The sequence below is a fragment of the Rhamphochromis sp. 'chilingali' genome (genome assembly GCF_963969265.1).
Source record: "Rhamphochromis sp. 'chilingali' genome assembly, chromosome: 20".
Lineage (NCBI taxonomy): Eukaryota > Metazoa > Chordata > Actinopteri > Cichliformes > Cichlidae > Rhamphochromis > Rhamphochromis sp. 'chilingali'.
Window position 1 is genome coordinate 23,743,316 of NC_137947.1, and position 16,246 is coordinate 23,759,561.

Sequence of the window (16,246 nt, forward strand, 5' to 3'; positions counted from 1 at the left end):
GCGGTCGCAGGAATTGAAATGTTTAATTTTGTTGACTTACTATTTTCATCCCCAGGTGAAGAAAAACTACGAGGCGCTCCGGCAGAGAGAGGAGGAGGAGAGGATGGTGCAGAGCTCGCCCCCTAAAGTGGGGGAAGACCCTCAGGCTGTCAGTAAATGGGAGAAAGAAAGCCATGAAGCAACCAGAGAACTGCTGAAAGTCAAAGACAGACTCATTGAAGTGGAGAGGAATGTAAGTTTAGATACTGTCAGGAATGAATTATGTTGTGAATTTTGGTTCTATATTTTCCTGTCTAATATCATGTGTCGTCTTCCCAGAATGCTACTCTGCAGGCTGAGAAGGTGGCCCTGAGGAGCCAACTCAAACAACTGGAAACCCAAAACTCCAACCTGCAGGCTCAGATAGTGGCTGTGCAGAGGCAGACGGCCTCTTTACAGGAGAACAATACAACGCTACAGACGCAGAATGCCAAACTACAGGTAATCCCGTCACACCTCTCACAGCTTGGTGTGTGTTTATGGGGAATTTTTCACACTTCTTCCAGAAGCGCATTTGTGAAGTCAGAGAATGATACATGTTGGAACAGGATGGGGCCGTCCCCAAACTGTTACCTCAAAGTTAGGAGGATGAAATTGTCCAAAAAGTCTTTGTATGCTGAAACGTTAAGAGTTTCTTTCACTGAAACTAAAGGGCTGGGCCCAGCTCCCAAAGAACAGCCCTACACCAAAATCCCGCATCACCCAAACTTTATACTTGTCTCAGTGCAGTCAGGCAAGTACCGTTCTTCTCCATCGGATTGCCAGACTGAGAATCGTGATTCATCACTCCTGAGAACACGCCTGCACTGCTCTATAGTCCAATGGTGGAGTGCTTTGCACCACTGCATCCAACCATTTTTTCTGTCTGGTGAAGTAAGGCTTGAATGCAGCTGCTATGCCATTAAAACCCTTTCCATGAAGCTCTCTACTCAGTTCTTGAGAACAGAGAGTTTGGGTTCTGTAGCAATTGACTTTGCAGAAAGCTGGCAACCATGCATATAGTAGGCAACAGAGCTTTGTTAGCCGTTCTGACTTGGATGGCACTGCATCGTGCCTTTATAGCCTCCACTGTGTACTGCCCTGTTTACACTGTTGCCTTGCCCGGCTGCTTAGCTCTCTGCTCTGGATTTACACTTGTCCTCCCTGTTTGGCAGTAATTCAAACCCTTCTTAAGGGTGGAGGGATTTACACAGTAGCTATTTCTCTGTTTGCATGTGTTGCTTTGAATTGGGCACTGTTTGAGGACATTTGTATGTGGGGTGGGCTAGAGGTAGTTAAGAGTTTTTTAAAAAAAGGTAGAAATTGTAGCAACACCAGGACTCCGTGTGTGTGTGTGTGTGTGTGTGTGTGTGTGTGTGTGTGTGTGTGTGTGTGTGTGTGTGTTCATAGTGTGAATAAACACAGTAGTCATGTCTGTAGAGGGATTTGAGAACTGGGTGCTGCTGTGATCATAAAGGAAAACATGTAAAGAAACAGCTTTCATGCTGATGTTTTGTAGTATTTTGAAGCAGGAGAGCAGGTTGAGGGAAGAGTGCCCCCTACAGACCAAAGCCCCATCAGCTACTGCTTCCAAGTTCTTTGATGTTTGATTTAAGGGGCTTAATGCTGTTCTTATTCACACGCCACACATCACTCTTATCACCTCTTTGCGTAATATGTCCTTTTCTCCCTCTGCCTTTGTCCTCTTTTTAGGTGGAAAACTCAACTCTGAGCTCACAGAGCGCATCCCTGATGGCCCAGAACGCCCAGCTGCAGACCCAGCAGAGCAGTGTGGAAGGAGAGCGTGAAGGAGCGCTGAGGGAGAAAGAGGAGCTGAGAGCTACCTATGAACTGCTGCTGCGCGATCACGAGAAGCTGGCAGCGCTCCACGAGAGGCAGGCAGCTGAATATGAAGCGCTGATCGGCAAGCACGGTGGGCTGAAGACCTCCCACAAGAGCCTGGAACAGCAGCACAGGGACTTGGAGGACAAGTGAGATGTGGTTTAGGAGCTTGGGATGGGCACATGCTCAAGTCTAATTGCAGCTTAAGTCTCATTTGTGACTTTAGTTTGTAGTTTGGCCGCCTTTTGCAAGGAAATATGGTCCTGGACCTAACGACATAAGTGTTAAGGTGTGTGTCTGTTTGCGTATGTAGGTACAAACAGCTCTTGCAGAGAAAGGGGGAGCTGGAGGAGCTGGAGAAGAATCTGAAGGAGCAGCAGGAAAAGATGGCCCTGGAGAATCAGACCCACCAAGCTACAGCTGACCAGTACAAACTGCTCAAAGAGGAAAATGATAGGTCAGCTCAACCTTTTTTCCATAACCTTAAACATTATGCTCACATTAGCACTAATTCATCAAAGGGACTGAATTAAATCAATGAGGCCGTATACCAAGGAGTCGATTTTCTCTCTCCTCAGGTTGAATAGCACCTATCGTCAGCTCTTGAAGGACAATGAAAATCTCCAGCTGGACCATAAAAACCTAAAGAGCCAGTTGAACAGTGCAAAGCTGGACCAAACCAAGCTGGAGGCTGAGTTTTCTAAACTGAAGGAGCAGTACCAGCAGCTGGACATCACCTCCACCAAGCTAACCAACCAGTGTGAGGTAATGAGTCTCTCTTCTCTTCCCTTCAGGTTTTCTCATGGTGTCTACCTTTTTAATGTATCATATTTCAAAACACTGCTTCTAAAGCCAAATATGAATGTATCTGTCTATGTTTGTGTTAGTTGTTGAGCCAGCTGAAGGGAAACTTGGAGGAAGAGAACCGTCACCTGTTGGACCAAATCCAGACTTTGATGTTACAAAATCGCACACTGCTGGAGCAGACCATGGAGAGCAAGGACCTGTTCCACGTAGAGCAAAGACAATACATGTAAAACTCACAAAGAAATATGCCAGAACCATGTATCTGTGTTTGTAAATGCAAATATGCTGCCTTTATGTTTAGAGTGTATGCATTCTTGTCTGCTTTTACTGTGCTTTTATCTTCTCGTCGTCCAACCTTCAGAGATAAGCTGAATGAGCTGAGGAGGCAGAAGGAGAAGTTGGAGGAGAAGATCATGGACCAGTACAAGTTCTATGACCCTTCACCTCCACGCAGGTGCATAATTTGTTTCCTTTAAATGACATAAAATTGAGTCAAATTGGTAAAGTTCTGCATACATGCTGTCTTGTATTTTGAGATGGAAAAGCAGTGCAGCATCAGGAAGGGAGTGCATCAAATATTTATTACCTGCAGAGCATCATACAGCTGTATAGTGGAAAATTTTTTTCTTAACCCTGATAGTCATTTGGGCTTTTGGCCTAAAATAAAATTTCAAATGCATCTAGCCTTATATATCCTTTATATGATTATGTATTGATTTTTTTTAAATTCTATTTCCTTTTGTTCGTCTGTTATTGAGTGTCTGTCTCATCTCTGCTTTACAGGCGCGGCAACTGGATTACTCTAAAGATGAAGAAGCTGATCAAGCCGAAGAGCCGGGACAGGATCCGGTCTCTCACACTGACTCCATCTCGATCAGAGTTTGGAGACAGTTTTCTGATGTTTCCCCAGGACAGCCAGGACAGCTCATCCATAGGCTCGGGCACCAACTCGCTAGATGACACGCTCTCACACATGAGCAGCAGTGAGTCCGAAAGAACCAAACACACACAAGATTGCACAGTTATAGTTTCAACCATCACTGAAGGAACTTCTTTTAATGTGTTCACAATATTTTTTTGTTACAAAGAGAAGGGAAACTCTTAAAATACTGTTTTGTAGTACACACAGAATTAGTGAAACATTTGCTAACAGCTTTAATTTGATGCTGAATTTTCTTCACTGACACATAATGGCCTACTTTGTGAGTGTGGCTTTGTATGCCTGAGTGACTGAATGGGTCTTCCCTCCTAACTGCTCCTTTGCTTCTTTATATCTCTCTGCAAAGGGAGGAGAGGGCAGCAGTCTCATGCCCAAGTGCAGGGTTCCTCCAATGGTATGCTGCGGATGGGGAGGGTGGGAGGGGTTTGTGACCCGACTGTCACGTCTTTCAGGGCATGTTTTTGTGAGTCCATTGTCCATATCACTCAGCTGTCGTAGACATTACGGCTGAGCTGTGCAGGCTGACTCTTGACCTCAGACCCGGTTAAAGATGCAGAAGCATTTCTTGTGTTTGAAACAAATTGAGGTGCACTCAGTCAGCTGCTACCAATGCTATTATACTCAATCACTGAAGAATAGTACTATTTTATGTAGTTACTGGCATGTCCACCATTTCTGAAGAAAAGTCGCTTTAACACTTTCGCTTCGTGTCACTGGAGTCATTGTCATTTGCTAAGCTGTAAGATTTAATATCTTGGAATTTGCAGAATAATTTGGACTACATATATGTTGCCAGCATACTCGCTCAAGGTCGAGCTGAATCAAGTGCACCTCATGGTTTAAATATTGGAGAAAAAAAAAATCTAATCCCAAGATGCTTTGCTCTCAGGTAACCTGTCGATCTGTTCAGCTCACTCGTAAATAAGAAACGTCCTGTATCATAGCATCGTAGATATTAAAAGGTGCAATGCGTTGCCTGGTTATCGCGACCTGGCTTGGTTGGTTGTTTTCAGTTGTACTGACATTAACTGTAATCACCAAGAAACAACTAAGCCACATATTTCTGCTATGTAGCACAAAGTTGTCAGTTAGTGTAATGAATCTGTTTTTCACAACACACAAGATAAGAGGTAAGACAAAGAGAACGTAGCCTTTAACAACCATGTAGTAACATTTGCTAAAACACTTGCGTACAGTACAGAAATTACACAGTCGAGTGTGCTGGAACAGCAGCTATAAACCTCTCATTCTTTGAGGTTCTTGGGAAAGTCTTTGCTGGAAACACTGTAGTGCTGTTTTTTGCTGTTAACCTGCCCCTTCTTGTTCTCCTGATTGCACCCTTTAATAATTTTCATCTTGTCGTCTCATCTAGGTGTGGAATGTGTTGTGTTGTGTACAGAATGTAATGCCTGGAAATAAGTTGAGAATGTAATATACAGTGGTCAAAACCATTAACATGAGAATGTGCGGATGATGCTGATTGTGTGCAGGAGACGGTGTGTGTTTTGCATAATGTGTGTCTGTTTTTCTATTGTTTACACAATGTAGTTTTATACAAAAGCCTGCCCTTAAATACAGAACATATAGAAAGTCAGTGGAAGGCATTTCAGTCCATCCAAAGGGCATCCAATAATGTGTGTGTGTGTGTATATTTTTAATAATATGGAGAGAATTTGTATAGATTGAAATACCTTACACTTGACTAACCATCTAATAGGCTCTCTAATATTATAATCCACATGTTTTTAAAGTCATATATTATAGTTGTTGTTGTGTCTGTTGCAGTGTTGTCTGTTGTCCAGTTAAGGTGTCCAGGAGCTCAGCTCTCTCTCCCCTGGTTCTGTTTGTGACAACATTAACCACATCCCTCTGTTCTGCCCTTCTTTTCTTTCTTTTATTTTGCTTTTCCTTCACCTCCCTCCTGGTCTTACTCTGTCGCTCTCTTCCCTCCCTACCTGTCTGTCTCTGGCTGTGATCGGACAGCTATAAAAAGGTTGCCTTTCATGAGGAACAGATCCAAGGACAAAGACAAGGCCAAGGCCATCTACCGGCGCTCCATGTGTAAGATCTCTGTTAGCTGCCACGCTAGCCTTCATCTGCCTCCTCTCCCTCCTCTTGTCGCGCTAGGAGAAACAAAGGAGGAGCAGTCACTGATGTCAGGGTGGCGGTGGTGAGGGACTTCAGTTTTCAGTCACATCTGCAGAATTCAGTGTTTAAAACTCCAGAGTTTTATCATCCATGTTTTAGAGATGTCTGCAAAGGACCTACCAGAGGATCAATTTTTAAATTCTTTATAGAATTTATCCCATCCCCCTGCCGCTCTGCTATACCTGGTGACATCAGTGACTTGTCCTTAAAATTTTTTCCTAGTAATCCCCACCCATCCCATCACTTCTGCCGCCACGTCTGCCGCCGCCACTTTCTCCTGTAGAGTATCTTCCAAGTCTTTACTCACTTTCCTCTCACTATTTGCAGATGAATGATTAACACAACCTTAACACTAACTTTAGTGTTTGTTAGGGCTAAACTATAGGAACAGTGGTGATTTATTTTTTTCTGTTTTGTTTTGTTTCATTTTCACCTCTGGACCAAAACCATGTCATTTGGTCACTTACAGTAATGTGCAATGGGCAGCTTTCTTGTGTGCTTTGTGGTTTTATTTTGTTTGTGTATGCTGAATGAAAGGCCGTGTGTGTGTGTGAGAGAGAGAGGGTGTGTGTTCAGGTGAGACAGCGGGAAAGACTGTGGGTTTGCCTTTCATGCGCCTGAGAAATGTGTGCTCCCGTCTTTGATTACAGCATGACAAAGAAAATCACTAAGTGCTTGATCATCGCTCGCACTCACCATGGAGGACTTGAAATGGAGCCTTTATTCTGTCTCTCTCCCTCCGTCTGTCTCTCTCTCTTCTCTGTCAGCGTGCTGCATTTCAGATCTTATTCTGCTGACATGGGCTTGCCTCGCTCTGATTTATTTATTTTTGTGTGTGTGTGTGTGCACAGCACCACCGCCGTCGCTCAGAGCAGCTTTGCATGTTTCCATGCTTCTTCTTCGCTGTCGGCTCAGTAATCAAAGTGCATAGAGACGGTCAGGGATGTCAAAAAGTGTCTGGCTGTGACCGACCGTGCACTTTGGTTGATATGTTGTTGGCTTTTAAAATATTATTATTATTATAATGCTGTATGCCTGCAAGTGCATTGAGTTTTAAAAGGCTTGGACCTGTTATTCTATAGCATGAATTTATTATTGAATATTGACTTATATCCACTGATAATTATAGTCTAGATCTGCCCTGTCAGAGTCCTTCGAGAAGCAAGTCTCAGCACTGGGTAGCCATTTTGAAAAGCCTCTGTACAGATGTTTATTGCTATCATCTAAATGAAAGCCGAGAGAAGTTATAGTTCTGTCTGTGCACAGTTTCAAAACGTTACAGCTTTGCTAATGGCTCAGTGCTGACACAACTTCTCACATGATCTGTGCTCTTCTCGTTTCAGCACAGCCAATTCATGATACAGTATTACAGCGCATCTTTGCTAAGATAATGAATATGAGATGTGCTTTTCTTATATGAAACTTAAACATGATTGGCTAATGTATTTTCCATTTTGTCAGTTGATTTGCTCTGCTGGGGCAGCAGCGGGATAACCGCCACCTTTGCTTTTACAGAATCCTTTTAGATTATTGAAGGATTCTTTGAGGCCACGTCTGTTTCCTGTAATGTCTCTAGGCACATTCCCAATGGTAACTTAGCCTTTGTCTCCAAGAGGGACCTAGATGAGTGTCCTGTGTACAAAAAAATGTTGTAAAAAAATCTTTGCAAGGTTGTTCTTCCATCGTAAGCATATTTTAGCGACCAGTTTCTCTGATTTTAGTTTGCCTTTAAAGTCTAGATGGATTAAATTGAGACTTCTGTAAGATAAAATGGCTATAAATCCTGAGCCATTACTTGAGGTAAGATTATATGTATTAAAATGTCTAATCTCAGTTTTTTTTTTCTTCATGCCAACCCATCCATCCTAGCTATGAATGACCTGCTTCAGACCATGGCAATGGCAGGTGGTCCTGAGGCTCAGTGGGCGGGCAGCAGTGAGAATCTAGACGGGGCTGAAGCCGGAGATGCCAACATGACGGGCAGCAGCAGGCGCAGCGGGCAGCGCATGAAGGAACTCGCCTTTTCCACCAATGCCATTGATTGTGCCACCCTCACCCTGCCTAGTTCAAGTCACAGTAGAGCCAAGCACAGGCTTCAGGTCAAAGGTCAGGATGCCTGTTTGTGGAAATACATTGTGTTAATTTCCTCATTGCATTTAGTTGACGAAATTTGTTCAGAACAGAGTGAAAAGAAGCCGTAGCATGACTGCACCCTTTATCTCAACAGACAATGCCTCCTGCGAGGATGTCGCCGGCTCATTGGATGATCCCAAGAGTCAAGGTAGAGTAAAGCTTCACACGACATCAGCACGAAACTGTGTCAAAGAAAAGCGCCTGCAGTCTCTCAGCACCAGGCTGGAATCTAACGGCCCCTTAAACAAGAAATGAGGGGGGGAAAAAACAGGTCATGTCCTCAGGAGTCCCACTGATAATCTTTGGGCTGCCTTCCTGCACTTTGATTAAGCTTGATTTAGAGTTAGATGGGAGCAAAAGAGACGGGGAGAGGGAGACAGATCAGCCTTTGCTGAAAGCAGGATTGACTTTAATACAGGCGCTAGGGTGTTATCCAGGGCAGTTAATCTGGATCCAGGCAACACTTGATCAGGTCTGTGTCGCTTTAATGTAGATGACCCAGTTGCTAAACAGCCACAAAACTACTGGCACACATTCCTTAAGTTAGGTCTACAGACAGATTTCTCTTGTTGTGCTTGAGTGCTGCAAACATCTGCACTTTTGATGGTCAATAAACTGGTTCCACAGGATATTGTTCCCAGAATGAGAGAGAGAGAGACTATAGTGAGACTCATTTCCCACCTCATCACTGTAATGGTTGAAGGACGCCCAGTCTCACTCACACACCGGATGTTGCTCAGAATGTATGAGCCATTAGGTCATCGGATGTTGTAGACACTAATGGTAGTTTGAGACGTGTATTGATTTTTTCCCCCCTCCCCCAGACTCTGTAAAAAAAAATTTGTTTCCATCTGCGTTTCATTAAACTTTATTATTTTTGAGCAGTATTGAGTTGTCATGTTACCCTTTAGGTGTGTTGCATTGTATTTTTTTTGTTTGTTATCAGGGCCACAGAGGTATATGTCTCCCTGCCATTTGAATCGTTGTGCTGTTGGTCTGAGCGCTGTGTGCAGAGTGTCCTGTAGCATCTGTAGTAAGTGACAGTTACTCAGGACTGAGGATCACTGTGGGGCCACAAGCAATCCGCTGGTTTCTGACTCTGATACTGATCTGTAACATTGGGGTTGATTTGAAATTCTAATTTGGTGTCAAGCATGTCGTGAAAACCGGTTTGAGATGATTTCACGGTCACTGGTTTTCAGTTGGGGCTGTCCCTGTCAGCACTGGAAAGAGCAAGTTCATGTTGTCTTCACACCTTTCCTTTTACTCTTTGTCTTCCTTCTCAGTTCCTAACATGGCCTGTCATTTCCTCTTTAATTACTAACAGACTCACACTTGTATCGTCAGTCACTTCCCCTTTATTGGTGGGAAATCGTTCCTTATATTTGGGTGTCCCTGCCGTCTCTGTCAGTAGTTCCTTTGTTTATTGAATGGACATATTGGGGCTGCAGCCTGGCATTGAGCCACCTTTCCTGTCTCTCTGCCTGGCATGTGCCATCTGCTCCCCCAGCAGGAGACGTTCTGTCAGGGTGTTGGCGTCCGTATACGTGTTACTCCTCGCGTTGGTGCATGTTGGTGTGGATACATGTAAGCGTGTACAGATATAAATCCTAACTGTGAATGTATGTGTGCATGTGTCTTACCTCTCGTCCCTTACCCAGCCGCCAGACCCTCCAGTCTTCATAGCAACAGGACCACCAGTAGTAATAGTAACAATAACTCCCACCTCACTTCTCCTCTGGAGGGCAAAGGTATGCTCCTCCTTTCCTCTTCCTCTGCTCCTATCCACTTGTTACTCTTGTCTTCTTCTTTTGCTCCCTTTCATCTCGTTTCTCTCATCATTTCTCAAAAAATTAATTTTTTTTTCTCGCGCAGAAATGTGATCAAGTTGGTTTGGTTCAACTTTAAGCCATTCTCTTTTCTTCATTGGGTAGAAAGCAATAAGTCATGATGGTAATAAAATTAGATCTGAGTTAAATTATGAGATTGTTTTTTCAATATAATGCTTTTTAAATTGCATGGTGTGTTCTGAAAGTGTGGGGTAGTCTGATCACTACTAATGCAATCAGAAATCTTGTAATCCATGCCTCCCCTCGTCCTGCAGGCACATTGAACGGCAGTCTGAGCAGGCCTCACAGCGAGAGCAGCGGCGAGTTCAGCCTGAGTCTGGACCAGGAGGTGTGGTCCAGCAGCGGCAGCAGCCCCGTCCAGCAGCCCACCTCCTCACGCTCCTCCCACCAGAGCCCCCTGCAGCTGCGCAGATCTCTTGACCCATCCGCCGCCGCGGGCAGCGCGGTCCAGTCCCAGATCAGGAAGACGGGATCCCCAGGGAACGAGGTGCTTTCCCTGCAGCAGTTCCTGGATGAGGGTATTGATCCTGCAGAGGTGAGGCCTGAAATTCTGCTATAAGTGCTGTTCTTAGATTTATTGGATTACAGCCTACATATGAAGTGGACTAAAATCGAACATGTTCTTCTTTATTAGTCAGTTCAGATAACGTTTGGAGTTGGACGTGAATTGTTTCCATTGTTATTTGTTCTGTCCTTAATGCTGTTTGCTGTCTTTTGTAGTCTGGCAGTCAGGAGAACCTCACTGTAGACTCTCCTCGCCTCTCCACCTCCTCTGAGCACGGCCAGAAAGAACGCACTGTCACAAAGGGCCGGGGCATACTGCGCTCGTCCAGCGGGAAGGCAGCAGCAGTCAGCGCTGACCGGCCTCCGAGGTCTTCCGGACAACCAGGACGCCCTTCCCTGCGGAAGGCCGAGAGCACACGGGTGAAAGGCTCCGCCCCAATCCGCGCCAGCCTGTCTTCACAGGGCAAAGCGACCTCTGTCTCCGAACGGCTCGATTCAGCCTCCTCCACCCTGCCCCGGGCCAGCAGTGTCATCTCCACTGCTGAAGGTACCACACGGCGTACCAGCATCCACGACCTGCTGTCCAAGGACAACCGGCAGCCCGTTTCGGTTGACGCTCCTGCTGCTGCTGCTTCCACCAGGGCTGGGCTACGCTCGCAGCCCACACCCAGTGAGTACCACCCCAACAGCACCAACCTTAAGGGACCCCTCACCACCATCACCCCCATGCCCAAGTCAGTCAGCTTACCTTGCAATAGCTCGGAGGACCCCGACCTCTCCACCCTTGAGTCTTTCCTCGGCCCTTCCTTCACTGTAGAATCTGTATTCATGGACTCCATCTTTAGTGAGTCAGCAGACAAAAACCTCCCCTTCCTTTCTCTTAACCCCACCTTAGTCAGCAACATCAGCGGGCCTCCTGTTACAAATAAGACCCACCCTCCTCCTGTGCCGCATCACATTCGCACCCAAAACCAGACCCCCCACAGCCAATCAAATGGCCAGGTGAGATCCAGCGAGGGTGTTGATCAGAGTTGTGTAAATAATCCGGATCAGTCACTGAGCCCAGAGGAGAGGGAGTCTCTGTGGTACGAGTACGGCTGTATCTAAATGACGGGGAGGTTTCTGGTTTGCTGATTTTAATACTTGACTTGAAGAGGGAGGAACAAAAGGATGGATAAAGAGCAAAGCCATTTCCTCTGCATGTATTTGTCAGAGTACTGTCTGTCTCTGTGTGGTGTATGTGGGTCATTTTTCCCTGTTTGCTATGGTGCTGATTGGTGACTTTACTTTCATTTTTAATATTTTTTTAACCCCCATTTTCTTTTCTATGATGCGGGACTTTGACTGTTCTTCCGTCCAATACCCTTTCACACATTATTTTTACCTCATCAGATAAGTTTTACCTGGCTAACATTATACTATTATCTGCTGCAGTGAGGTGATACATTTTATCTTGGGAATGAGAAGAAATAGAGAATTATCTAAAGCTTTCATGTGAGGCCAGAACACACAGAGCAAGTCGGTTCAAGTCACACCAGGAATCATAAAAACAGCAGGAAAAGCTTTTTTATTTTATTTTATAATGAGCATAATGAGCAAAGCATTCTGGGGCAATTTCTACATAGTAAAGTCAGATAATAGGTTCACTTTGCATTTTCTGTTTATTATGGTGATTCTTGGCAAGTCCCACTTTTCACCTCCTAAATTGCATGGCTTTGTTTTGTCTGTTTGACCTGAAACTTTCATTTGGATTGCTGTGATCAAAATGGTTTTCATCAGTTTGTTTCTTATGATGGTGTGTGCTGTTTGTTTTTTACATTTGATATCTTTTCTGTTTTTCTTTGCTGTGTACACGTTCACTGGAGTGTTTGCTCCCCTCTGCAAATGGATTAATATGATCTGGTGGATCTAAGCTGACCTCCTGGGCTGGTGACAAAATGATGAAGCTTCATTCCCAAAACAATCAGGGCGGCATTTTTAGTTTGAAACGTGAAAGTTGACGGAGAGGACACAGAATACAGCATGGCAATAGTGATTTGGTTTCACGCAGTTTATGATTGTTTGGGGGTATTTTAATTATTTTTTTTAGAACGTGGAGTTGATACTGTAAGTTGATTCATTTGAGGTTGTTTTGTGAATGAAGCGAACATCATTCCTTTTGGTATTTTCTCCTGACACGCCACAAGTTGGATAACTTGAGGTGATATTTGAGACTGACCTATCTTGTATAGACTGCTATCATTAAGTTATAATCAAAGACGAGCACTACATGTTGTGCCAATACTAGTTGAACTGCCTGTATCTACGTCCTTATTTATTTCTGCTTTTGTACTCTTTAGTTGCTGTTTTGAAGTTGCTATATTGTATTTATCTTGATTCAAAGTATCCGCAGGTATGAAGTAAATGAAAATGGTCTGTCATCACTCTGCAGATGTAACATAAGCGTTGCCTTTGTCCTACAGATGTGGAGGGCAGAAAGTCTAAAAGCAGGAGCGGGGAGCCGCAGCAAAGCTGCTAAACCCTGTCCCCCCCACCCTCGTCTGTCTGCTACCATGCTGTGAGCGCGTGGTGAGTGAGCGAGCGGGAGGAAAAGGGGGAGGGGGGTGGGGAGGGTGGGGTCAGTCTTGTCTCCATGGGAACCTAAAACATGGTGTAACAGATGTCGTCCATCCTGCTGTGCGCTTGCTTTCCCCTGCTTCTCTAAGCTGTTACCCTTCTCCCTCACTGTCCTGTCCATCCCCTCACTGTCACTGTGGTGCCAAACGCCTGTTCAAGGAGCCTGATGAGACCCGTCTGCATGGCATATGGGCCATTTTACCGTGTAGCTCTCAGTGTATGCTGCTTCCCCCCCCCTTGGATCTCAAATCCCTCGACAAGACGAGCCATTCGGCTCCAGCAGCTCACCGTTTCCCACTCCTTCATAAAGCATCTCATGCTGTTGGCGACTGCTGAGTGAAGAAGTCGGTGTTTGCAGGCTGCTTATTGTTGCTGCATGGCTTTGGTGTAGCGCTCAAATCCTTCCCTCTTGCATGTAGATCCAGGCGTCCTTCTGTGTTCCCTTGTCACGTCTCTGTCTTTGCTGGTACAGCTTCTGATCTCTAACTTTCTCCTTTGTCTGTTTTCCATCTCCTTTCCTTCTTTTATTTTTCTCAACTTTCTTGTCATCTTTCTCTTCCTATTCTCTCTACTCCTCTTTGCTTGCTTGGGACTCAGAGAAAGGTGGCCTTGGAGCTGTGTGTCTGAAGCCTAGTAGGGTGAATCTGCTGAGACCGTCTACAGTGAGAAAAGATTGTAAAAGCCTGTCTCACCCCCCCCCCCCCCCCTTTTTTTTTTTTAACCCAGGACACTTCAGTAGAGAAAAGTGGCTTCCTTCTCTGTTTTCTTCTTTCTTCCTTGAATCAAGGAAACAACTTAAAATTATTAGAAAATGTTACAGTGACAGTTTTTATTTGTTTTCTTTCCACTAAGACTCCAATGGCAGATTGCACTGCCACGTGTCCTTCAGTTAGACATGCACTAGTGTCTGTGGACTAAAATTAAAGTGCCAGTGTTCACACAACAGCCAACAGGGCAACCTTGAACCAGTGAGACAGACCTTCTTCTGCCCAGTGCCATGGTCATAAAACATTTTGTAACTGGGCAGAACGCACAAACAAAGACAACATGAAGCATGTCCGAAGAATCACAATCTGCATGGAGCAATCAGTCAATCATCCCGCTTCCTTTATCCAATCAAAGAGAACAGTGTTCAATGGAAACATGCCAGGATGCCAAATGGACTCGGACAGGAAGCCATGACAGCTTGATTGAGTGAAGGTAGTGTGAGAGAGAAGTAGAGACTTATCATGGGAGTGTTTCAGGTCACCTATAAGGCAGAGACACACCCTGAGAAAAACCCTACATGTAGTTCATCTTCACCCTTCATTTTCATTTCACCAAATGGCACTGAAGCATCTCATTTATCACTTCCATTGCTGCTCTAATCCAGAGAATAACTGTAAAAGCACAGTCTTTACATTCTAAAAAGACACTCCGTAAGGAAGCGTTTAATAAATCTGTCTGAAGTATAGGTGACCTGCGACCTGCCCAGTGCAAACGGAGCATGTGCAGACTTCTGTTGTGTTGAACATGTTGGCAGTGATGAGACCCAGTGTTTTCCTCCTTTTCCACTTTTACATGAATTCATTTGATGTAATTAAAATTCATCAAGACTACCTGTGTGCGCTCTTGGTTTGTGTGTGCATGTGTATATATAGTCGGGGTACTCTGTTATGAGAGTGTAGTCTAATACAACAGCGCTGCAGTGTGAATCGTGTTGGAGTTCTATTTGAGCTACTGTTTGTGGTCCTTTCCTTTTTCAAAGGTGAAACACAGCAACTCAAATGTAGTTCTTGCAGTACTTGGTTGTTTATCTTACTGCTGAATTACTCTTGATTTCTGAGTTATTACATTTAAGCAGAATTGGTGTGTGAGTAACTTTACACAGTCAGATTTAAATACCCCAAATATGTATAAAATAGCCAGTGCAATAGCTGGTGTAGTGTAACGTTAATTTGTAACTTTAGTAGATACGCATAGTTAAAAGTTAATGCAGTCTAGTACTGAAGTGCTGCAATAAATTTTACCATCATGATGTAGGCATGAAGGGAATAATTATGTAACAGACTTTGTTATAAAATATCCATTAATGGATAAAATGACGAGAAAGGAAGGGGCTGCCTTTGTATAGAGGAGAGATATTAACGTCTTCACATGCAGCCAACTTCAAACCATCAAGTCAGTGATGGAATCGAACCTCATCCAGGCTCACTGATGGGAGAAGGATGACCAGGAGTCAGAGGTATGGTTCTTAAAGGCAAGTTGCGTATTTTCTGCTGCAAGCAGTAGTTAAAATGTTCTGCAGCGTGCTTGCAAATGATCCCTTCTTACTTATACTGATCATTTAAAAAAAAAAAGCCTCTAATTTTCTCTGAAAATAGAACATTGTGTTTGTCTCCCAGGGCCCATTTAACTTTAAAATATGCATGAAGACTGGACTTTGTTCCATGGGAGGCAATGTAGGCTGAATAAAGGGATGGATGGTACAGAAATGGATGAACCAATATATTCTGTAATTTCATGTTACCTTTAACTACCAATAGACCTTAGAGTGGGTTGGGTAATGAACACATTTTAACCAATGTAAGTAACTTGCTATTAATCTCATTGCAGGCACAGTTTTCTCCAGTTATATATTAACATTGTTTATCTTGCAAATTTTTTTTACATTAACAGTAAAGCTTTGAATAAAAAAAAAAACACACACACTTTTTTTAATGTATGTTTATTAACTGTATGGTCATGCAAAAATCCAGCATCCAATTGAAACTCTGACATGTTTCCCCCTTTTTTTTCTTTTCTTTTTTTTTATTTTTTTATTGTAAGGTTACAATGCAATAAATTCACTTTCAAGGGGCACATAAAAGCTAAGGCTTTTGCTAATCTTTTAAGCATTTTAAAGCGATTTAACATCACTTGATTTTAACATCTCAGCCTTTTCATAACCTTGAGGATGCAAATAACATAGGTTTCCATTTCTTTATCAAGTAAACAGTGAAAAATTACCAGAAAGTAGACATGCATATTTCTTTCATTTGTAAAACTGCATATATAGTGTTGCTGTTAAAGATTGTGGTTTTTAAATTATCCTCTTTAAACATCTGTTTTAAGCCTTTCACAAATCTTTTCAGCTCCTCGGTTCACTCGGGTACACTCTTAACACATTTCACACATTTGCCAAAGTATTTGGAGAACCTGACTGCTGAACACAATAGGACTTTTGAAAGAATTCAAATGCAGGAAAGCTACTTAAAGTATAGGGAATCATTATTCTCTTATATGCATTTGGTGCTTTTTCCAAAGTTAATCTGTGCCCTAAAGTGATCAAACAGCTGATTTATCCAACAGCTGACATCAGCCAAGGAGAAATACGGATTATATGTGGTGTGACAGAAACTGGAAAACT

General features: G+C 43.7%; 1 protein-coding gene across 7 annotated transcripts in view; it reads left to right on the forward strand.

Moving 5' to 3' along the window:
* The window catches only part of ccdc88ab (coiled-coil domain containing 88Ab), a 63,125-nt gene extending 49,378 nt beyond the window's left edge, over positions 1-13,747 (forward strand). Inside the window, exons 22-38 of one of the 7 annotated variants that reach the window (XR_013970090.1) lie at positions 56-232; positions 319-480; positions 1,732-2,009; positions 2,174-2,317; positions 2,439-2,625; positions 2,748-2,893; positions 3,029-3,121; positions 3,451-3,650; positions 5,591-5,668; positions 7,625-7,861; positions 7,983-8,036; positions 8,835-8,921; positions 9,550-9,639; positions 9,993-10,273; positions 10,459-10,912; positions 12,705-12,810; positions 13,585-13,747. Coding sequence is in view for 6 of the 7 variants with exons in the window: in XM_080869138.1 (XP_080725264.1) it covers positions 56-232; positions 319-480; positions 1,732-2,009; positions 2,174-2,317; positions 2,439-2,625; positions 2,748-2,893; positions 3,029-3,121; positions 3,451-3,650; positions 5,591-5,668; positions 7,625-7,861; positions 7,983-8,036; positions 8,835-8,921; positions 9,550-9,639; positions 9,993-10,273; positions 10,459-11,349 (3,105 nt within the window). In the remaining variant the exon portion in view is untranslated. Of the gene's footprint in view, positions 1-55; positions 233-318; positions 481-1,731; positions 2,010-2,173; positions 2,318-2,438; positions 2,626-2,747; positions 2,894-3,028; positions 3,122-3,450; positions 3,651-5,590; positions 5,669-7,624; positions 7,862-7,982; positions 8,037-8,834; positions 8,922-9,549; positions 9,640-9,992; positions 10,274-10,458 lie in introns of all 7 variants that reach the window. The other 6 variants (XM_080869143.1, XM_080869138.1, XM_080869141.1 and 3 more) reach the window with 6 other exon arrangements.
* Positions 13,748-16,246: the final 2,499 nt, after the last annotated feature.